The following is a 23,559-nucleotide window of genomic DNA, read 5'->3' on the forward strand; positions in this document are numbered from 1 at the left end:
ACAGGGCAACCCGGAAATGCGGGCTTTCAGGCACACGCGCTGGAAGCGCACGGCGTTTAAACTCCCGGAATTTTTTTTTTGACTGCTTGAAGCCCTGCACTGCTGAATTAAAAGTCCAGCTGCAGCGCCAACTTGGGTCACTTACCCTGATTTTTGGTGAGTTTTTACACCTTTTTATTTACACGGAAATGTTTCAGTCTAGCAGAGGCAGAAAACATCGGTATCGTTTGGCAAGTTAATGTTTTATATTATTAGTGTTTAGCATTTATAAATATGTTTAAAATGAAAGGAAGATTTTTTTTTAAACTTTGGTTTGTCATGAGGCTGTTGATTCCATTAAAAAGGTACTTTACTGTATAAAGTGAGTTTGAAATCACAGAAGGTGAAAGAATTATTTTAGAAATTTGGTTTGTCATATGGATGTCAATTCCATTAAAGAAACTATAATGGATAGAATGCGATGATCATTCGCTAACGGATATGATTGTCCATCTTGTCGTGTTGGGTGCTCTGCTACACAGACGAACCAACACGGCTGCGGATGGTACAACTCAGTTTTATTACTATCAATATTTACAATGGTAAACTGGTTACTGTGGTTCGTTCATTACCCTTGAAACTGTGGACCTATCCCTAACACTATCTTGGAGTGGCACTCAGCACATGGTGGATGTCTGAGTGGCTTGCTGTGAGCTCTGTGCCCTGAGCTGTCTCCTGCTGGAATGAGCGGGAAGTGTCGTGTTCCCCGTTTTGTAGTGTGTATGCTCTTGCCTGTGATTGGCTGTGGTGTTGTGTGTGTATTGATTGGTCCGTTGATCTGTCCATCAGTATGTATGTATGTTTGCACCATGATGTTTACCTGAATATCATGACACACCTAACATACTCCGTGTTACTGGCTGCAGATTCTGTGGGTATTTGCGTGGCTGATGAGCCTGATCCTAGAGCCGTATCTTCAATCACTCACTTGGCAGGAATTTCCAAAAGGTAGCATCGTCCTTGATGCTAAATCGTGGGTATTCTTTTCTCAGGCGCCTTTCCGGGTCTCCTCTTGCCATTGGGTGTTCACAAAGAATTGTGACCCTCCAATCAGGAGGTTCCTCCTGTGGTGATATACATCACTGTAAGTACACAAAGGGTTAATGTACATACGCTACACCTAGCTAGACACTAGGGGGAACACCAGAGACATGACACACAGTCAACTAATAGGTCAGTAAGATAGGACACGACCAATGGGCAGTCACGATACACACAGAGGTGACACAACAGGAGGACATTACACCAACCCATATAAAAGGACACATCACACATGCTCAGTCTCTTTCCAGTGGAGACACTCTGAGTACAGACACAGGGTTGATTGAACATCACCCCCACCACGTGGATTGTAGCAGACTGGTTCGTCAGACACAGGGTTGATTGAACATCACCCCCACCACGTGGATTGTAGCAGACTGGTTCGTCAGTCTGAGTAGCTAGAGCAGGATTGACAGTAGCGTCAAATCCAAGTAGGAGAATTGTTAATAGTTTAATAAACATGTTAAAGCTATCTCCAAGTCTGAACCTTCCTTTGTCAGAGTGCACATCAAGGAAGCAGCTTATGCTACGACAAGAGCATAACAAAACACCTCCAAGTAGGTCTCTTCTGAGCAAAGATCTCCCCAGCATTGAGGTCCATGTTCCATTTATTGAGGTAAGACAACAAGGTATCTTTGAAGAGCTTTCTTTGTCCTCCTCTTGCTCAGGATCCTTCCTTGAGCTGGTGAAGGAGATTTGCTTTGCCAGTAGGGAACCTGATATCCTAAGCATATGGGTGGCCCAACAGAGTTGGTTTCAGATGATTATGGCCTTGATACTGGTGCTATTGACACCTTTAAGGACACTAATGTTAGCACGCCTGTCCTCCCAACTTATTCAGGGCTAAAGTACATTTGGATTTTGCAATGTACTTTAAGCTGTGTTGTTTAAGAGTTCATCCTTAGAAGCCTCAGTGATTATTTCAAATGATCTAACAAAGTTTAATGTCTCAGTTGATATATGCAAGTCTCCTGTAAGCTAATGTGAACTGTCTGTCCGACAGGTATTGCAGCGAATCAATCATCCACCTCTAAGAGTGAACTGCCAAAGGACATCCCAAAATGATGTCAGAGGAGATGTGTGCCAGGACACTGCGCTTCAGCAGCTGCTGCTTTCAGACATTGAACTTGTCAATTAACAATTGTCAAAACCCTCTTGTAAGCTAATGTGAACTATCTGTCTGACAGGTATTGCAGTGAATCAATCATTCATCCCTAAGAGTGTACTGCCAAAGGACATCTCAAAATGATGTCAGAGGAGATGTGTGCCAGGACACTGCGCTTCAACAGCCGCTTCTTTCGGACTCTGAACTTATCAATTAACAATTGTCAAAAGCCTCCCCTTCCCCACTCTTCACTCCCTCCCCTTCACAAATAGACAGAACTGTTGCGTTTGAGAAAATATATTTTATTGTAAGAAATTTGTTACAGTTGAGGTAGTTTGGGCAGCTTGGTGGCGCAGTGGTTAGCACTGCCATCCCATGGCGCCGAGGTCTCAGGTTCGATCCCGGCTCTGGGTCACTGTCCGTGTGAAGTTTGCACATTCTCCCTGTGTTTGCGTGGGTTTCGCCCCCACACCCCAAAGATGTGCAGGGTAGGTGGATTGGCCATGCTAAATTGCCCCTTAATCGGAAAAAATAATTGGGTACTCTAAATTTATATTAAAAAATGTGAGGTAGTTTTATGTCACTGTTCAGCTGATAAAGTTAAACATTAAGTTAAATCTTAACTGGTTTCAAAGTTTTGTATTTATAAAATTATTTTTGTTAACAAATGTTTTACATTAAAATTTACAAGCTTCTACAAATGTCTTACTGAAACATCAGAACACAACATTTAATTGAGGTAATTAAAATTGAATAAGATAATTGACGTAAATAAGGCAGAAACACATTTAAACGGTAACATGGTAGTGCACTAGTTAGAACTGTTGCCTCACAACACCGGGGACCCATGCTCAATTCGGACCTTGGGTGACTGCGTGGTGTTTGTCTGCCCTTATCTGCATGGGTTTCCCAGAATCATGGAATAGAACCAGAGAATTCCTACAGTGCAGAAGGAGGCCATTCAGCCCATAAAGGCTGCACCGACTCACTGAAAGAGTACCCTACCTGGGTCCATACCCCTGCCCTACCCTACCCCCAGAACTGAACCGGCACAGCCCTGGACACAAAGAAGCAACTTAGTTTGGCCAATCCACCTACCTTGCAAATCTTTGGACTGTGGGAGGAAACCAGAGCAGCCAGAGAAATCCCACGCAGACACGGGGAGAAAGTGCAAATTCCACACCGTCACCCAAGGCTGAAATTGAACCCGGGTCCGTGGCGCTCTGAGGCAGCAGTGCTAATCACTGTGCACCATACCACAGCCATTTCCTCCGGGTGCTTTGGTTTTCTCCCACAGTCCAAAGATGTACAGGTTAAATGGCTTGGCCGTGCTAAATTTCCCCTGAGTGTGCAAAGGTTAGGTGGGGCTCTGGGGATAGGGCATGGGCCTAGGATGCTCTTTCGGATTGTCAGTGCAGGCGTGATGGGCCGAATGGTTTTCTTCTGCACTGCAATAATTCTATAAACACAAGTTTTTAAAAAAAATCAGATGTTACAAGGACAGTGACAGCAAAAAGCCTTGGGGCGCTTTCAAAATCTTACGACCGTAATCTAAATGAAAACATATGAATATTAAGCATGCCACATGTAAAGTTATACAATAAAATAGTGCAGATTGAAATAGTTTCACAGATTTAAAACACTTATAAATAATCACCATTTATTAAAAAAACAAAAATTACTTTAAAATAATTAACAATAATAATGCCCGTTTAAAAGAACTGTTAAAAAAAGTTTTACCTTCAAAACATTTGTGACGAAAGTTATCTGTTATATTCTATCTAAATCTATTGTTTAAATGCCTGCCTTCAATGCACATTCCCAAGCTGGCCGTGTCATAAGGATGTGGGGCTGCACTCCTTCTGTGCCGTGCTGGAGCCTGTACAGCGGGGCGCTGGAGACCCCAGGCTGCCGCAGAGAAAGGAAGGTTGGATGCATTATCAGAGCGCAGGTAAGTTCACACATACCTCTTACAAAATCGGAAGTTACAGACCATTGTTGAGGAGGTGCTTCAGTGCAGCCAAAAGAATACATTTCCAAATGGTCATTACAAATGGTGCACATGTATTTAAATTGTCTACATAGATCTGAGGTGCTTCCATAAAATTGTGATAGATGTAATATTCTCTGTTTAATGAGACACACAGTCAGAGGGGGTTCTATACCAGTGGTTCCCAACCAGTGTGCCGCGGTGTGCAATGAGGATCCTCCTCCCTCCAAATGTGCAGTGAAAAGAAGATTTAAAATTATTCAAATCTCATGTAATTAAACTTAAACTAATCTTCCTCTTCAGCTCTGTGGTTGGCATCTCCGGCCTCCCATGCACGTGCCGTCTGGGAAAGAGCTGCATATGCCCGGATTACATTTTTTATGTTGTGTTGCTAACTTTCTCCTTGGTTCAATTGCTCTGTTTTATTACCTTTGCTCTCGAGTCGCCAGGTATCTTTATACCGCCACGAGGTTCAAGTCCGAGTCATGATCAATGACCCAATACACCGATTAGTAAGATTTAAATCAAAGCACATTTATTATACACAGTAATCGCTACTCATGCACAAATTCTACGTCTAAGCAACTTCTCCAACTAACAGGCCTATGCGTAACTTCGGACTGGCCCACCAGGTCAGGGGAACAAATGGCCTTTCGTTCGGGTTCTGAGTCTGCGGGATTCGAAGTTGGTACGGATTGGTAGCTAGGAGCGCCTAACTCCTAGCGAGCATTGAATTAAGACTTACGGGCTTTCGGCGATCACTGCACCGGTCACGGTCAATGTTGGTTCGTGTTGCTGGGTAACCCGGGCAGGAAGGAGAGGTGAAGAGCGCTGAAGAGAGAGAGTGAAGAGAGCGATTTGAACTTGGGGCTCAACTCTTATAGTCCCCAGGGGCTTTCCGCCTTTCGGGGCGGACCCTGTACCTGGTCCCAAGTGATTGGACTTTGTCCCAATCGCTTGGTTCGATTTTCTTCAATATTGGAGCGGTTCCCTGATCTTGAGGTGCTCGCTCACCTCCTTTGTGTTGGCTCCTGCTGGCGCCGGGGAGTCTGGCTTTGCTTTGTGTCCAGAATGTTACTTATTGTTCCCGGGGATTTTTCATCAGTATGCAGGTGGCTGCTACTTTGTTATGCTGATGGTCGCTGGTATCGATGTTGTCTGGCCTTTGCAGAGGTAAATACACAACGAACCTGCAGTTGCTGGTTTCTGTCTATTTTGGCTGACTTTCCCATCAGCCTTTGCCGTTCGCCATTTTAAATCGGGAGTTGGCCAATTTAGGTGCCTACACTCTCTCCTTGTGATCCTAACACGGAACGTGAAGGATCACATAACTACGTTGCTTTCCATTCCCTGACCTGGGGAACACTTCTTTCATGGCCTCTACACTGACTATAACTATGCAAAAATTTTTTTAACTGACAATTCTAAGGGGTGCTATGTCAAACAGGGACATGCATTACAAAACAAAAAAATTGGGAACCCCTAACTATCCTTAATACACTATTCTCACTTAAACATTTCATCACTCTAACTTACTCAACCATACAAACAAAATCATAGCAGTTATACACATTTTTCCTGGCTTGGCAGTCAAGCTCAGGATCGTACGATTGCTCATGAACATTTCTTTACATTTCTTTATTTACAATAAAACCGCAAGTGAATGCTCTTTATTATAGATCACGGGGGTCGGGGGTCTGGTCGTATCCGGAGATAGGGGATCTGATCCTAAATACCGGGGTGCGAGCGCGGTAGGCTCTCCTTCTCCATTTTCTTAGACGCATAGTCTGCACGATGCAGCAGAGTATCGCCAATGCCAGCAAGGATTCTATTACATAGGACAGGGAGTGCAAGGTTATAAACCTGGCACACCAAGATGGTGTGGTGTCGCTGGTGACTGGGCTCTGGGTTATGTGGGGAAGTGAAACATTAACGGCTGGGGGGGCTTGAGGTCATGGGGTTCGCGTTCACTCGCAACCAAATGTCCATTATCATGATGCTGAACCATGTGAAGGAAGTCCTCATGGCTCTTCTCTTTTCTTTTCTTCTCCGGTCCTGGAGCTTCTGGCGTTCTGTGGAAACAAGCATAGTGTCTGTAACTATCTTGGTGTAACATCTCGTACGATAGTCTGTCTGTCCTTTAGTGCCAATTACTCCCTTTATAATTGGTCACTATGTTTGACTCCCTCATTTTTTTTCCAAAAACCAAATTTTAGGACAAGACACACTTTCAAATAATGAACCAGTGCGAGCCGTCTCGCAGACTGTGCGATTTACCATCCAAATGTTTCAGGATGTAAATAGCATGTGGTTGGCAACCTAAGGGTTACCTGAAACAAAACAAAGCTTTTTGAACTAAAATTTCCAAAATGAGGTGCGTTTGGGCCGCGATGGCCAAGAGTTGGATGGAGTCCCCGGGTAGGATAGCTACCAATGCCGTATCTCTCCTACCCGAGCGTAGCTGACCAGAGGGGGGGTTCCCAGGCAGGGCGGGTCCCAAGCAGTTTCTCCACTGCCTGAGCAACCGACAAGAACGGGCAGGAAATGTAGTCATCGTGGTGGGGCTGCCGTAGTGGGCCTTCCCTCGAACCAGAAGGGCAGTTATGAACGGGCGTGTGGTATCTGTCGACAGACAAGTTCCGCTGAACTGGCGTCTGGGACAGTAGCAAGTCTCTGTGGGCACGTCCTCAGAGGTTTCGGCCGAAAAGGCGTGGGGCCGTGGAAACATTTTTTTTCAGTCTGACATACAACGTTTAACAAACAGTACAAACAACATAAAACATGCTTCAGGTTCCATCAGAAAGGACACCGTTTCTCCCAAGCGGTTCCTTTTAAAACATCATCTGGACACCTCAGTTATCAGTTGCGAACAGGGTCGCGAAGGGGTTCTCGTTTTGGGAGTCAGACTCAAGGTCATCATCTTCTCCCGGGTGCCAAACTCTTGAATGTATTAAGGTTGATAGGGCTGCATGGTGTGATTTTGGATCGCTCTCGTCGTTTCGGACGAGTCTGAACGAGTTGTCTCTGTGCCAATAGTTGGTGTCTAGTTGTGTGGGGACGGAATCGGGGTCATCATGGTAGTTCGGTGGTCGGTGGTGGGGTTTGTTTAGGAAAGTGATCATGAAGGGATCACTCGGATTGTAGTCGGATTCGCTGGGTGTGGGTCCTGTTGCATGGGGATAGTAGGGAGGCATGCTGTGGCTATCGTCCGAGTCACAGTCGCTGTCTCTGCTGCTGCAGTCGGTGGGCATTCCGGGGCAGAGTGTATATTTCGGGGGTGGAGTCGGGGTTGAGTCCGTGGCTGGGCTGGGCGTGTTGGGGGATGGTAGGGTTACGTTGGCTGTGGGCGGGGTGTGGTGTGCTGCGTCGAGCATGACATGCTGTGAGTGGTTAGACTGTGTTCCATATGCCTTCAGCTGGTTGATATGGAACCACGTAGCCTTACCGTTGGGATACTTTATCTTGTATACGGAAGGGCTTACTTTGTCCGCAATGGAGTACGGACCCGAGTACTTTGGTGACAGGAATGTGCTGGGGTTGTATACGGAGAGCATGACTTGTTGTCCTATACTGTACTCAGTCGCATCCACTGTCTTGTTGAAACAAGCCTTGCTCTGTTTCTTTCGTGTGCCCAATTTTACTGCGGCTGCTAGCTGAGCCGTTTTAACATTTTCCACTAATTGCTCTACTGCTTTCTCGTGTGTGAGGGCCGTCACTTCAGGGCTGGTCAAGTCTAAACCTAATAAATATTCTGTGCCTTTCATGGGGCGTCCGGTCATGAGGGTATGTGGGGTGTAACCTGTGGAAGGTAAAATTGTATTACGCAAAAACATCAGCGCAAAAGGGAGGACTGAATCCCACGTGGTGTTGTTTTGCTAGACCATTTTTCTGAGGGTGGATTTTAGGGTCCGATTCATGCGCTCCACGATACCACTCGACTGTGGGTGGTATGCTATGTGGAATTTTTGGGTGATGCCAAATATCGTGAGGACGTTCTGCATGACATGTCCCGTAAAATGGGAACCTTGGTCAGATTCAATGCTGCGGGGGAGTCCCCATCTTGTAAAGATGTGGTGGGTCAAAATCTTGGATGTGGTTTTTGCAGTGGTTGTTCTGGCTGGGAATGCTTCCACCCATTTCGTAAACATGTATATCACCACGAGTACATAGTCATAGCCATTCCTGCAAGGGGGCAATGGTCCTATAAAATCAATCTGGAGGTTAGTCCAGGGGCCATTAATGGGTCGGGTGTGACTAAGCTCAGCCTCTTTGGCATATCTGTCCGGATTATTCCGGGCGCAGAGAAGACAATTCTCGATGTAGTGATTAACCATTACTAGGTGGGCTGTAGTGGGATCGATTCCCTGATGTCCATGACCATCATGGAACAAACAAATCAGTTGATTCTTGTCCTGTTCAAGAACCACATAAAGGGTGTCTTGTAACACGACACCGTCATTCGTGGTCAGAGCAAATCTCTCATAGGATGCTGGATAGTTTCCTTTTACAATCTCCCCGAGATTGCTGTCCTGCTTCTGGGCCTCCACTAGATCCTCGATCCTAGTCTGTGAGACCTGAACTGCATTCACTGGTGCGCTTTTGGGGGGTGTCCAAAAATATCCATGCCTGGAACCTGCTTTAGCCAGTGCGTCGGTTTTCACATTTCCAGGGGGGGGGGAGGGAAACAATGATGACTTCGGACTTTGACTGTCCCAAAAGTCCTGTTCTGTGCGCTCTCTAAAATGTGACGGTGCAATGGTGCTGAGGGGAGGGGTTTTCCGTCTGCGGAAACAAATCCTCTTGCTTTCCACAGGGGCAGGAATTCCGTGATGCTGTTGCAGACATAGAGGCTGTCCGAGTATATGTCTGCTGGGGTGGGGAAGGAATCTGGGTGTTCCACTATATATGCGATGGCCGCAAGCTCTGCTGCCTGCGTGCCTAAGTGGCCTGGAAGTTTTAACGATATTTCCTCTAGGGCGCGTCCCTGCACGTCCTCGACATAAATATCGCAACCTGTTATGCGCTTCCCATCCAATACTGTGGAAGATCCATCCACATAGATCTTTATGGGCTCACACGTGCCTGTGTGCTGGGGGCTCTGGGTTGAACTACCTATCTTTCTGGAGGGTATTTTCGCAATAAAGGGGCCTGTGTTGTGGTGTGGAGAGATAATTTCACATTCATGGGGGGTTCTGGGGTACTGTAAGTTGTCAGCCAAAAAGGTGTACGTCTTTGTCCGTTTAACAGTGATGTCCCGTCCCTGCAAGAGAAGGGTCCATCTAGCTGCTCTAATCTGGCTTACTGTACCGTCCTTGAGTCGTCCGTCCAGTAAACGTTGGGTGGGGTGTGTTCTGTGAGAATTGTGATGGGGTTCAGTCCGGTAATATACGAAAAGTGCTGAACCGCCTAAAAAACTGCGAGCAGGTGCCTCTCACAGGCTGAAAATCCCTGCTCCACAGCATCTAAAATTCTGGAGGCGTAAGCTACGGGCCTGAACTGGTCGTGCCGTTCCTGGAGGAGCACGGCTGAAAGGTTGCGGTCTGTGATCGCTACCTCTATGGCGTAAGGGGAAAGCGGGTCTGGAACTTGTAGTGCGGGGGCTGCTATGAGTGATTGCTTCATTGCATCCACAGCATCCATATGCTGCGGAAGCCATTCCCAGGGGGCTCCTTTCTTTAGGAGGTCTGAGAGGGGTGCTGCCTTGCTGGCGAAACCATCAATGTGGTTTTGGCAGTAGCCAACCAGTCCTAAAAACGACCGGAGGGCTGAAACGTTCTGGGGAAGGGGCAATTTAGCAATCGAGTCAATCCTTTTCTGCTCGATCTCGCGTTTACCATGTGTGATAATTGTTCCCAAATATATCACCTTATCTTCCAAAATCTGGGCCTTTTTGGGGTTGACGTTACAACCGATTGAGTGTAAGAGTTCCAGGAGTTCGGACAGAAGCTCAATGTGCTCTTCCTTGGTGTCTGTCTGCAGTAGTAGGCCGTCTACATACTGTACCAGACATTCGGGGCGAGAAAATTTGATTGAACCATTTGCCAGCTGTCGGTGGAAAATGGAGGGGGAGTTGTGGAATCCTTGTGGCAGGCATGTCCACGTGTATTGCCGTGCTTTAAAGGTGAAGGCAAATTTGTACTGGCACGCCTTTGCCAATGGAATGGACCAGAATCCATTACTGATGTCCAAAACCGTGAAGTAGCGGGAATTGAGTCCCTGCTTGAGCATGGTCTCGGGACTTGTTGCTACTGTGGGGGCTGCTGAAGGGGTGATTTTGTTGAGTTCCCGGTAATTGATGGTCAGTCGCCATGATCCATCGGGCTTTCTCGCGGGCCAAATCGGGGCATTATTAGTAGAGGCTACTGATCTAAGTACGCCCTGCTCTAATAAGATTTTTAATTACCTTGGAGATTTCTCCCTCTGCCTCTTGGGGAAATCCATATTGGTTTTGGGGTCTAGGGTCAGGTCCTGTTATTTGTACGGAGCCAGTCATCCGTCCACAGTTGTGCTTGTGGGTCGCGAATGCTGCCCTGTTCTTTTGCAGAACTGCCCTAACCTGCTTGTCCGTGCTAAGTGTGGTCGGGTTGAACCGAAATTCGCCTAGGGCGCTAATTTTGTTCGCGTATTCTCCTATGTTGTGCGTTGCGAGGCTCTTGCGGATTTTGCCATCTTCCAGACACACTGGTTGACTGGATCAAATGAAAGATTATGGGAATTCATGAAATCGATTCCCAGAATGTGTTCTGCTGTGTGGTGCAGGTCAACTAAAACTACGGGGTGCTTGGTGGTGATAGTACCGATTTGAATGGGTACAGGGGCTGTGATGTGTCCCTGCTGTGAGTGGTCTGTAAAGCCGCTGAGGGTGATAGTGGCTGTAGTGGGCCACGTGTCTTTTTGAAACTGGGTGGAGGAATTTATTGTGGTGCGGGACCCTCCTGCTGTGGGGTGCTCGGATTTCTTTTGCCTGCAGTTGTTGAGGCCATCTACGGGGTCACCCTGGTTATACCCAATCGCATCAGGATCGCGGTATGCATTTCTGCAAGGGTGCCTCCTCCTACATTCTGTGGGTCGGGAAGGGCTGCTGCTACTGAAGGGTCTAAACTTAAAACTGTGAGCTTTACATGCTCTCGCTCATCCAGGCCGTACATGGTCGCCTGATGCTTTACTGTGGCAAAGAAATGGTGGGGGTCTGAGGTGGGAGGAACGGTGTGATCTTATCGCACGCGTCCCGTAGTTGGTTCACTGTTAAGGGGGTGGAGTATAGAAATTCTGCATCGTCCGATGTGGCTATGCGGTGGGTGGTGACTGGGTTCATTGGAGCCTGAACTATCTGCTCTGTGGGGGGTTGGGGCGCTTTCCTCTTTTGTGGCTTTCCCTGCGCACATATTCCCTGAACATATCTCTGCGCTGTCTCATTTAATTCTTCCCAATCAGGGCCGTCGTCCTGATCTAATTTTGGTCCAACGGTTTCCTGGAATCCTTTCTGAACTGAAAGCAGCGATTGCAGCTCTGCAATCTGCATCCGGCACTTTGCGTGATCTAGCGTGCTTTGTCTTTGCTCTGTGGTGGCAGCATGGAGTGCTCTTAACGCTGCCTTTAGGTCGCTGCACTGTCTCTGCAATGCTTCTACCTGCTTTTCTGTTTCTTCACGTACCAGGACTGCACATTGCGTGTCCTGATAGGCCTTTTCATATTGAGACTGGAAGCTGCTTAAGTGCGCCAGACAAAACTGTTGAGCCCTTTTGGCATCCTCCACCTCTCCATCTTTTGCTGCCAATTTCCTCCTCAATTCTAATTTCTCTCTTTCTACCTCGCTTACATCGACCTTACTTATTCGATGTATGCCCTCTACTTCTTTCCGGAGTGTCCTGACGACCTCCTCTGTGCCTCGCAATTTTGCCAAGCAGGACACGATTGCCATCGGCTTGCGAGCTTTTCCTAAGCTCTTTTTGCAGATCTCGCTCAGGTTCACCAAGTATGTCCTATACTCCTGGGGCCTGATTCCTCGTTGTTACAGAATTCGCTCCAAAGGGGCCATCCTTTCCCTTTGAGGTACTTCCTGATTTCTTCCTCCCAAATGGGACATTGTCCCACTCTACTGCTGCTGGTCGCTGCGACCGCAAATTCCTCTGGGTTCATGAGGCGTTGCATTGCCTGCATTGCCATCTTTCCGATCCGAATGCTGCTCTTCAAATTTGGGACAGGGGTATTAAGGCGGTGCTGCAAATATGGGTATGGCTTTTGCTACTTTCCGATATACAAACTTCCGACAGTTTTACCTTATAGCCCTGTTAGTTACGCATGCATACACACACTCCCGAATTATGAGTATTGATCAGAACTGCTTGAACACTTGTGGTTTTCTGTTTCCAATTGGATCTCTAATTCAAATTCTGGGTTCTCCCGGAGTGGTTTTCCACTTCTAGATCGGGTCCCGTCAGATGTCGCCAAATAATGTTGCTAACTTTCTCCTTGGTTCAATTGCTCTGTTTTATTACCTTTGCTTTCGAGTCGCCAGGTATCTTTATGATACCGCCACGAGGTTCAAGTCCGAGTAATGATCAATGACCCAATACACCTATTAGTAAGATTTAAATCAAAGCACATTTATTATACACAGTAATCGCTACTCATGCACAAATTCTACGTCTAAGCTACTTCTCCAACTAACAGGCATATACTTAACTTCGGACTGGCCCACCAGGTCAGGGGAACAAATGGCCTTTCGTTCGGGTTCTGAGTCTGCGGGATTCGAAGTTGGTACGGATTGGTAGCTAGGAGCGCCTATCTCGTAGCGAGCGTTGAATTAAGACTTACGGGCTTTTGGCGATCACTGCACCGGTCACGGTCAATGTTGGTTCGTGTTGCTGGGTGACCCGGACAGGAAGAAGAGGTGAAGGGCACTGAAGAGAGAGCATGAATAGAGCGATTTGAACTTGGGGCTCAACTCTTATAGTCCCCAGGGGCTTTCCGCCTTTCGGGGCGGACCCTGTACCTGGTCCCAAGTGATTGGACTTTGTCCCAATCGCTTGGTTCAATTTTCTCCAATACTGGAGCGGTTCCCTGATCGATGGGCGGTCTTGAGGTGCTCGGTCACCTCCTTTTGTGTAGGCTCGTGCTGGCGCCGCGGAGTCTGGCTTTGCTTTGTGTGTCCAAAATGTTACTTATTGTTCCCGGGGATTGCTCATCAGTATGCAGATGGCTGCTACTTTGTTATGCTGATGGTCGCTGGTATCGATGTTGTCTGGCCTTTGCAGAGGTAAATACACAGCAAACCTGCAGCTGCTGGTTTCTGTCTGTGTTGGCTGACTTTCCCATCAGCCTTTGCCGTTCGCCATTTTAAATTGGGAGTTGGCCAATTTAGGTGGCTACAGTTGGTCAGGCCCAAGTGCATGATCAACGGGACTTGGAGCTGAAGACAAAGGTCCCATGCGCCTGCACAAAAAGCAAAAATTCAAAAAAGGGTGCCAAAACCCTGGGAGAAGTGAGAGGGACAGGGAGAGATAATTAAAAAAGGAGAGGACAGGGAGAAAAACAAAGTTCACAGTAAGGGAAGAAGACAGAGGAAATAGGAGGTGTACCTCAATTTTTTTTTTTTTTTTAAAAGCAGAAGGTGTGCCATGACATATAAAAAGGTTGGGAATAATAATAATCTTTATTATTGTCATAAGTAGGCTTACATTAACACTGCAATGAAGTAACTGTGAAAATACCCTAGTCGCCACTATTCTATACAATTCCTTTCCCCTCAGTTCACCATGGCTGAAAGGTCTTAGCCAAGATCTTCCCCCAGGCTATTCCTCCCCCCTCCCTAGAGTAGGAGGTTTTGAGGCTTGGCCAACCTTCTCCTATATCTGCCTGCCTCTGTCCCAGTCTCCGTGCACTTTTATCACAATAGACGTATGTGGTAGTATGTATTGGGGGTCATGTGGGACTGGAAGCCCTAATGTCATTGGCTGACAGATCCCGGGTCCTGGTTGGCCGTTGACCTCTAGCTCCGCCCTGAAGGCGGAGTATAAGAAGCCGGAGTCTTCCCCCGCAGGCCAGTTTACTATCGAGCTGCGGGGGAACAGACACGCTTAATAAAGCCTCATCGACTTCACTCTATTCGCCTCACGGAGTCTTTGTGCGCTACAATTTATTAAGCGTGCCTAAAAAGGACTATGGAGCTCAGGATCATTCCGGAATGCCTGAGGATCAGCCCCCACGCAGTGAACGCGACAGCAGCCTTCAAGCACTGGCAGACTTGCTTCGAGGCCTACCTCAGAACGACCACCGACCGGGTCTCAGAAGACCAAAAACTGCAGGTCCTGCACTCAAGGGTGAGCACGGAGATTTTCTCCCTCATCGAAGACTCGGAGAATTTCCAGACGGCGTTCGCAGCACTGAAAAGTCTCTATGTCCGCCCAATTAACCAAATCTACGCTCGCTACCAGCTCGCAACGAGACGGCAAGCTCCCGGAGAATCGATGGACGAGTTCTATGCCGCGCTGCTGATTTTGGGACGAGCCTGTAGCTGCCCGTCGGTGAACGCAAACGAACACACGGACATGTTAATGCGCGATGCTTTTGTGGCAGGTATGCAATCCTCCCAAATCCGCCAAAGACTTCTAGAAAAAGAGTCGCTAGGACTCTCAGAGGCACGGGCCCTAGCAGCCTCCCTAGACGTGGCCGCGCGTAATACCCGCGCCTACGGCCCCAACCGCGCGGCGACCCATTGGGCCCTGTACGTACCCGTCGCGGCAAACCCCCTACCCCCCCCGGACACCCCACAGGCTTGCGCGGTCCAAACGCCGAGTCGCACCAGGGGCGCCCGCTGTTATTTCTGCGGCCAGGCGAAACACCCCCCAAAGCGCTGCCCGGCCCGCGCAGCTATCTGCAAAAGCTGCGGGAAAAAGGGCCATTATGCGGTTGTGTGCCGGTCCCGCGAGGTCGCCACTGTCCCGGGAGCACAGGGAGCCCTGCAAGCAGTTTTCGCGCCCCAACCCCCCCCAGCACACCATGTACGACCCGCAGGCGCAGCCGCTCTGGGTCCCGACCACCGCGGTCCCGGGAGAACTGGGAGCTCTGCACGCCACCTACGCTCCCCAACCCCCCTCCCCGCAGCCCATGTATGACCCGCCGCCGGCGCTACCGCTTTGGGTCCCGGCCAACACTCTCCACGGAGAGGAGGGAGTTTTGCGCGTCCCTTACGCCACCCTAACCCCCACCCCGCGCCCGACCCACCGGCGCCACCTACTTGGGCCCCGACCACCGCTGTCCCCGGTGAGGGAGCTCCGCGCGGTCCTAGCGCTCGCGGTCCTAGCGCTCGCAGTCCTAGCGCTCCCCAGCCCCCCCAGCACACCATGTGCGACCCGCAGACGCCGCCATTTTGGGTCCCGGCCACCACGAGGGGAGGAGGGGCGCCGCCATCTTGGACCGCCCCAGACCTGTACGACGCGTGGGGGCGGCCATTTTGTCCACCCCCACCGCCATCTTGTGACCCCCCAGCCACGTGCGATGTATGGGGGCGGCCATTTTGTCCATCCCCGACGCCATCTTGGACGGCAACAACGGACCCCACTCCACTACTACAACCACGTCTCGCTTCAATCACGCTCGATCAAGCTCGGCCCCGGACACTCCAGACGACGACGACAACGGTGCTAATAAACGGCCACGAGACGCCATGCCTAGTCGACTCCGGGAGCACGGAGAGCTTTATACACCCCAACACGGTAAGACGCTGTTCCTTGACCACCTATCCCAGCACACAAAAGATTTCCCTAGCTGCAGGATCCCACTCCGTACAGATCCAGGGATTCTGCATAGTTACCCTAACGGTGCAGGGGAGGGAGTTCAAAAACTACAAACTAAACGTCCTTCCCCAACTCTGTGCCCCCACCTTGCTGGGATTAGATTTCCAATGCAATCTACAGAGCCTTACGTTCAAATTCGGCGGCCCAATACCCCCACTCACTATCTGCGGCCTCGCAACCCTCAAGGTGCAACCCCCGTCCTTGTTTGCGAACCTCACCCCGGATTGCAAACCCGTCGCCACTAGGAGCAGACGGTACAGCGCCCAGGACCGGACCTTCATTCGGTCCGAAGTCCAGCGGCTACTAAAGGAGGGCATAATCCAGGCCAGCAATAGTCCCTGGAGAGCGCAGGTGGTAGTAGTGAAGACGGGAGAAACAAAGGATGGTCATTGACTATAGCCAGACCATCAACAGGTACACACAACTAGACGCGTACCCTCTCCCCCGCATATCCGACATGGTCAACCGGATTGCCCAATATAAAGTCTTCTCCACCGTGGACCTCAAGTCCGCCTACCATCAGCTCCCCATCCGCCCAAGTGACCGCAAGTACACAGCCTTCGAGGCAGACGGGCGATTATACCATTTCCTACGGGTCCCTTTTGGCGTCACAAACGGGGTCTCGGTCTTCCAACGGGAGATGGACCGAATGGTTGATCAACATGGGTTGCGGGCCACATTCCCGTATCTCGACAATGTAACCATCTGCGGCCACGATCAGCAGGACCACGACGCCAACCTCCAAAAATTCCTCCAGACCGCCAAAGCCTTGAACCTCACGTACAACGAGGACAAGTGCGTTTTTAGCACCGATCGGCTAGCCATTCTGGGCTACGTAGTGCGCAATGGGATAATAGGCCCCGACCCCGAACGTATGCGCGCACTCATGGAATTTCCCCTCCCGCACTGCCCAAAAGCCCTGAAACGCTGCTTGGGGTTCTTTTCATACTACGCCCAGTGGGTCCCCCAGTACGCAGACAAGGCCCGCCCCCTAATACAGACCACGACCTTCCCTCTGTCGACAGAGGCTTGCCAGGCCTTCAGCCGCATCAAAGCGGATATCGCAAAGGCCACGATGCGCGCCATCGACGAGTCCCTCCCCTTCCAGGTCGAGAGCGACGCCTCCGACGTAGCTCTAGCGGCCACCCTTAACCAAGCGGGCAGACCAGTGGCCTTTTTCTCCCGGACCCTCCATGCCTCAGAAATCCGCCACTCTTCAGTAGAAAAGGAAGCCCAAGCCATAGTGGAAGCTGTGCGACATTGGAGGCATTACCTGGCCGGCAGGAGATTCACTCTCCTCATGGACCAACGGTTGGTAGCCTTCATGTTCGATAATGCACAGCGGGGCAAAATCAAAAACGACAAAATCTTAAGGTGGAGGATCGAGCTCTCCACCTTCAACTATGAGATTTTGTATCGTCCCGGAAAGCTGAACGAGCCGTCCGATGCCCTATCCCGCGGCACATGTGCCAACGCACAAATTAACCGCCTCCAAACCCTCCACGAGGACCTCTGCCACCCGGGGGTCACTCAGTTTTACCACTTCATCAAGTCCCGCAATCTCCCATACTCTTTAGAGGAGGTCCGTACAGTCACAAGGGACTGCCACATCTGCGCGGAATGCAAGCCGCATTTTTTCAGGCCAGATGGAGCGCACCTGATTAAGGCTTCCCGCCCCTTTGAACGCCTCAGTCTCGATTTCAAAGGGCCCCTCCCCTCCACCGACCGCAACGCATATTTTCTTAATGTGGTGGACGAATACTCCCGCTTCCCTTTTGCCATTCCCTGTTCTGACATGACCGCGGCCACAGTCATTAAAGCCCTGAACAGCATCTTCACACTGTTCGGTTACCCCGCTTACGTCCACAGCGACAGGGGGTCCTCTTTCATGAGTGACGAGCTGCGCCAGTTCCTGCTCAGCAAGGGCATAGCCTCAAGCAGGACGACCAGCTACAACCCCCGGGGGAACGGGCAAGTAGAGAGGGAGAACGGCACGGTCTGGAAGGCCGTCCTACTGGCCCTACGGTCCAGGGACCTCCCAGTTTCACGGTGGCAGGAGGTCCTCCCGGACGCTCTCCACTCCATCCGGTCGTTATTATGTACGAGCACTAATCAAACGCCTCATGAGCGTCTCCTTGTTTTCCCTAGGAGGTCCTCCTCTGGAACGTCGCTGCCGACCTGGCTGGCGGCCCCAGGACCCATCCTGCTCCGAAAGCATGTGCGGGCACATAAGGCGGACCCGTTGGTCGAAAGGGTCCGCCTCCTCCACGCGAACCCCCAGTACGCCTACGTGGAGTACCCCGACGGCCGACAGGACACGGTCTCCCTACGGGATCTGGCGCCCGCCGGCAACACGCACACCCCCCCCCGACATCATCAACCCAACCCCCCACCTTCCTGCCACCGCCGCACCCCGCGACCGCCCCCTTCCCAGGAGGATCGGTCCCCCTCCCCTCAGCACCGACCAAGAATAAAGCCCAAGCTGAAACCGTAAGGCTCCTGGAGGCGACGACAACGGTACAAGCACCACCACCACCGGGGCCGAGGCGATCGACACGGACGACCAGACCACCCGACCGACTCGTGGCGTCGATCTAAAACTAAATATGGACTTTCACAAGAACATTTTGCTTTTCTTCCCATACCCTCTGTAAATAGTTGCAACAGGACAAAATTGTACAATACTGTATTGCCATGCGAATGTTTTTCCTTTTCCTCCCAGGACCAGCCCTGTAAACCCTTACCACCATACGAAGCATCACCCCGCCGGGTTCATTTTTGACAAGGGGTGAATGTGGTAGTATGTATTGGGGGTCATGTGGGACTGGAAGCCCTAATGTCATTGGCTGACAGATCCCGGGTCCTGGTTGGCCGTTGACCTCTAGCTCCGCCCTGAAGGCGAAGTATAAGAAGCCGGAGTCTTCCCCCGCAGGCCAGTTTACTATCGAGCTGCGGGGGAACAGACACGCTTAATAAAGCCTCATCGACTTCACTCTATTCGTCTCACGGAGTCTTTGTGCGCTACAACGTAGCTCACCAAGAACCAGTTATTTCACCCAGCAACCATGAGCATGGTCCAAGGCGATGACAAACTGCCGAACGTCTACTTATTCAACGATATTCTAAACAAACGGAATCATCAGTTGTTTCACATTGGGAGTCACATAACCTTCAGAGCAAACAATTTTCTAACCTAATTGTTATCAAAAAGGTCACAAGCTATGGGAAAAAAATTGTTACCTGATCTTTAACCAGCCACTTTCCTAATATTAGCAAAAAATCGCAAACGCAGCACGAAGATTCTCTGCTATCTCAGTTTTTAAACATTATTTCAGTAAGCCTTGCTTTCCCAGACTCTTACTCAATTCGAAATACAGCAGCTAATTGATACATGCACGTGTATTAAAACATATGGGGGGGGGGGGGCAGCCCGGTGGCACAGTGGATAGCACTGCTGCTTCGCGGCACCGAGGTCCCAGGTTCGATCCCGACTCTGGGTCACGTCCGTGTGGAGTTTGCACATTCTCCCCGTGTTTGCGTGGGTTTCGCCCCCACAACCCAAAGGTGTGCAGGGTAGGCGGATTGGCCATGCTAAATTGTCCATTAATTGGAAAAATGAATTGGGTACTCTAAATTTATTTTTAAAAACATATGAATGACAGATTATTTAGGATAAATCGACACAGGTAGAGGTTTTAGAACACATTTTCCACTTGGTCTTTGCAGCATCAATGAACGAGTTAAAGAAAGGGACAGAGACAGACAGAAATATGAAAGTTAATTATTTCTATATACTGAAGCCGGGGGAAAATAAGCAAAATGCACAAGATGTAAGTAGAGGGTGCTTAAGGGCGGGCAGATATCTGATTCATAATCTATACTTTTCCCAAAATATTGGAAAAGATTCTGAGAGATAAGATTTATGATTATTTAGAAAAACATAGTTTGATTAAAGATAGTCAGCATGGCTTTGTGAGGGGCAGGTCCTGCCTCACAAGCCTCATTGAATTCTTTGAGGGTGTGACGAGACACATTGATGAAGGTCAGGCAGTGGATGTGGTGTATATGGATTTCAGTAAGGCATTTGATAAGATTCCCCATGGTAGGCTCATTCAGAAGGTTAGGGAAATGAGATACAGGGAAATTTGGATGTCTGGATACGGAATTGGCTGGCCGAAGGAAGACAGCGAGTGGTAGTGGATGGAAAGTATTCCGCCTGGAGGTCAGTGACCAGTGGTGTCTCACAGGGATCTGTTCTGGGACCTCTGCTCTTTGTGTTTTTTATAGATGACTTGGATGAGGAAGCGGAAGAGTGAGTTAGTAAGTTTGCCGATGACATGAAGGTTGGAGGAGTTGTAGAAAGTGTTGAGGGCTGTTGCAGGTTACAACAGGACATTGACAGGATGCAGAGCTGGGCAGATGGAGTTCAACCTAGATAATGTGAAGTAATTTCAGAAGGTCGAATTTGAATGCTGAATACAGGGTTAAAGGCAGGATTCTTGGAAGTGTGGAGGAACAGAGGGATCTTGGGGGTCCATGTACATGGATCCCTCAAAGTTGCCACCCAGGTTGATAGGGTTGTTAAGAAGGCATATGGTGTGTTGTCTTTCATTAACAGGGGGATTGAGTTTAAGAGCCGCGAGGGTTTGCTGCAGCTTTATAAAACCCTGGTTAGACCACACTTTATAAAACCCTGGTTAGAGCACGGAGAAGGGAACCCCCGCGCATGCGCGGAATCACGCCGGCCGTTCTGCGCCAGCTGGTGGGGACCATTCCGGCGCCGATCTAGCCCCCTAGGAAGGGGAGCATTCCACATTATCAGGGACCGTTGACGCCGGAGTGGTTGGCACCGCTTTTCACGCTGGCGTGGGGACATCGCCCCATTATTGGAGAATCCCGCCCATTGTGTCCAGTTCTGGTCGCCTCAGTATAGGAAGGATGTGGATGCTCTGGAGAGGATGCAGAGGAGATTTACCAGGATGCTGCCTGGACTGGAAGGCATGTCTTACAAAGAAAGGTTGAGGGAGCTAGGGCTTTTCTCACTCGAGCGAAGAAGGAAGAGAGGTGGCTTGATAGAGGTGTGCAAGGTGATGAGAGGCATGGATAGAGTGGATAGCCAGAGACTTTTCCCCAGGGCGGAAATGGTTGTCATGAGGGGACATAATTTTAAGGTGATTGGAGGAAGATATAGGGAAGATGTCAGGGGTAGGTTCTTTACACGGAGAGTGGTGGGTGCGTGGAATGCACTGCCAGCAGAGGTAGTGGAGTCAGAGTCATTAGGGACATTTATAAGTGACCCTTGCACAGGCACATGAACAGCAGTAAATTGAAGGGGTGTTGGTTAGGTTGATCTTAGATTAAGATAAATGGTCGGCACGACATTGTGGGCCGAAGGGCCTGTGCTGTTCTATGCCATGCCAGGCACCCCCTCCATGCCGTGTTCAGCATAGAAGAGACTTTTTAAGACTTGATAAGTGATGGTGAACGCGTTGTTTTCCTGTTTCTGACTGACTTCATGTGGTGCAATTCGCCAGTAAGTCACTAGGTGTTGCTGTGGAATGTATTTTGCAGAATGAGCCTCTCGTTCACCAGCTGTTGCTGACAAAAAAAAATTGGACAGTCAATAGTCGGAACTTTTTTTCTGAAAAAAAATAAAGTCTTTAAATGTGAATCAATGTAAAAGTGGTTTAGGTTTGTAATTTATCTCCAATTTTGGGATTTTCAAAGTAACTTAATTGCAGTGTTAATGTAAGCCTACTTGTGACAGTAAAGATTATTATTATTAGGGTGAAAAAGATCTACACTTCAAATTCCGCCACTTATCTGTGAACTTCATAAAGCAGCTTCAGAGCGGAGCAAAACGGAAACACTCCAAATATTTATTTGCTGAACCGTACCTTGTTACCCCATTCAAAATATGAAGCCAGCGGCGACTTTTCCCAAGAGGGTGTTTTTTATTCAGAAGGATATTATCTCATTGTGAAAATCAAATTCATTTGGAAATCTGGAAGGGGGGGGGGGGGGGGAGTTTGTATAGAGAAACGGGAGATCCCGGTTTTCTGCAGAGAGTTGGCTATTTAAGGTGATGGAATTAAATGGCTGTTTGCGAATATGTCTCACACACACAGCCCCTTTCCTGACCCCATCAAGCTGAGAGGATCGCCTGACTCACCTGGAAGAACCTGTGCGTGCTTCTCCATGGGGCGGGGCTGTGCTACAGCTGCCATGTCCCCCAGGTGTGACCCTGTTGTTGTCACTCTTTCCAGCTTAGTCAGGAGTCATGGCGAAAGATTGTGTCTTGTTAGCCGCTGTCTCTCTGCTATCTGCCGCTCAGCAGGGTAAGACATTGATTCTCTTGTTTTTTGTAGATTTGTAACGAGAGTTCTCCCCGTTTGGCTAGTTCCAGCTGAAATGCCCTGTTGAAATGAAAAGTCCTGTTGGACTTTCTCCCTTCCTCGCTTTCACTATGTCACCGGGGTGGGTGGGGGTGCTTCACAAATTCGACCCTCACATGTTTTCTTACAGCATTGCAGTGGGATCCCTCCCCTAAACTGATTCGATTCCCTTTCTCCCACCATTGCGATATTTGCCTTTTCCTCCAAATGGTACAATTTTAAAGGGACCAGCAGGCTTTACAAATCTTTGAACGTGGAGTGGGCCGGGCTGTTAAAACGCACATGGGCTTTATAGATGGAAGAATACCGTGCGAATCCATATTTTATAAATGATTGGTTAGACCTGGGCTGGAGTGCTGTATCCAATTGTGGGACACAAATAGGCAGGAAGGCAAGTGGTGAGGGTGACACAAAAGAGTCCACAGATGGATATAGACAGGTTAAGTGAGTGGGCAAAAACTTGGCAGGTGGGGTGGAATATACTGAACGGAAATATGAAGTTGTGCACTTTTTTGGAAGGAATAATAAAGGAATTGAATATTTAAATGGAGAAAGACGGCAGAAAACTGCAGCACAGAGCGATTTGGGGGGGGTGGGGTCCTCATGAATAAATCACAAAAAGCTAGTATGCAAATTCAGCAGGCAATTGGAAAGGCAAATAGGATGTTGGCCTTTATTTTAAAGTACGAAGTCTTACAACACCACTTTATTTTAAAGGGAATGGAGTATGAAAATTGGGAAGTTTTGCTAAAACTATACAAGGCACTAGCCTGGAATACCGGGAACAGTTCTGCTCCCCTTATCTGAGGAAAGATATACTGGCATTGGAGGCAGTCCAGAGAAGATACACGAGGTTGATCCTCGGTATGCAGGACTTTCTTTATGAGGAGAGGTTGAGTAAATTGGGCCTGTACTCGTTGGAGTTTAGAAAAATGAGAGGTGACCTTATTGAGACATGTAGGATTCTCAGGTGGCTTGACAGGGTAGATGTTTCCGTGTGGAAGAGTCTAGGAGCAGAGGGCATAACCTCAGAGTAAGGGGTTGTCCATTTAAGATAAGGAGGAATTTCTTCTCTCAGAGGGTGTAGTAAATCTGTGGAACACTTTTTACTGTAGAGGCTGGGTTGGCAAGTATGTTCAAGGCTGAGGTGGGCAGATTTTTAATCAGTAAGGGAATTGAGGGTAATGGGAA

The 23,559-nt window shown here is 49.1% G+C and overlaps 1 protein-coding gene and 1 long non-coding RNA gene across 2 annotated transcripts in view; one reads left to right on the forward strand and one right to left on the reverse strand.

Annotated features, from left to right (window-relative positions):
• Nucleotides 1–540: 540 nt before the first annotated feature.
• LOC140408427 (uncharacterized) lies at nt 541–22,352 on the reverse strand. The gene is made up of 2 exons (XR_011940106.1): nt 22,146–22,352; nt 541–1,121 (listed from the first exon to the last, which is right to left on the reverse strand). It is a non-coding gene; the product is annotated as an uncharacterized lncRNA (long non-coding RNA).
• Nucleotides 22,156–23,559, forward strand: part of mgst2 (microsomal glutathione S-transferase 2) — a 65,460-nt gene continuing 64,056 nt past the window's right edge. Inside the window, exon 1 of the mRNA XM_072495602.1 lies at nt 22,156–22,311. Coding sequence (XP_072351703.1) covers nt 22,254–22,311 — 58 coding nt within the window. The 5' untranslated portion in view covers nt 22,156–22,253. The remainder of the gene's footprint in view (nt 22,312–23,559) is intronic.

This window comes from Scyliorhinus torazame, chromosome 3, assembly GCF_047496885.1.
Source record: "Scyliorhinus torazame isolate Kashiwa2021f chromosome 3, sScyTor2.1, whole genome shotgun sequence".
NCBI classification, from domain to species: domain Eukaryota; kingdom Metazoa; phylum Chordata; class Chondrichthyes; order Carcharhiniformes; family Scyliorhinidae; genus Scyliorhinus; species Scyliorhinus torazame.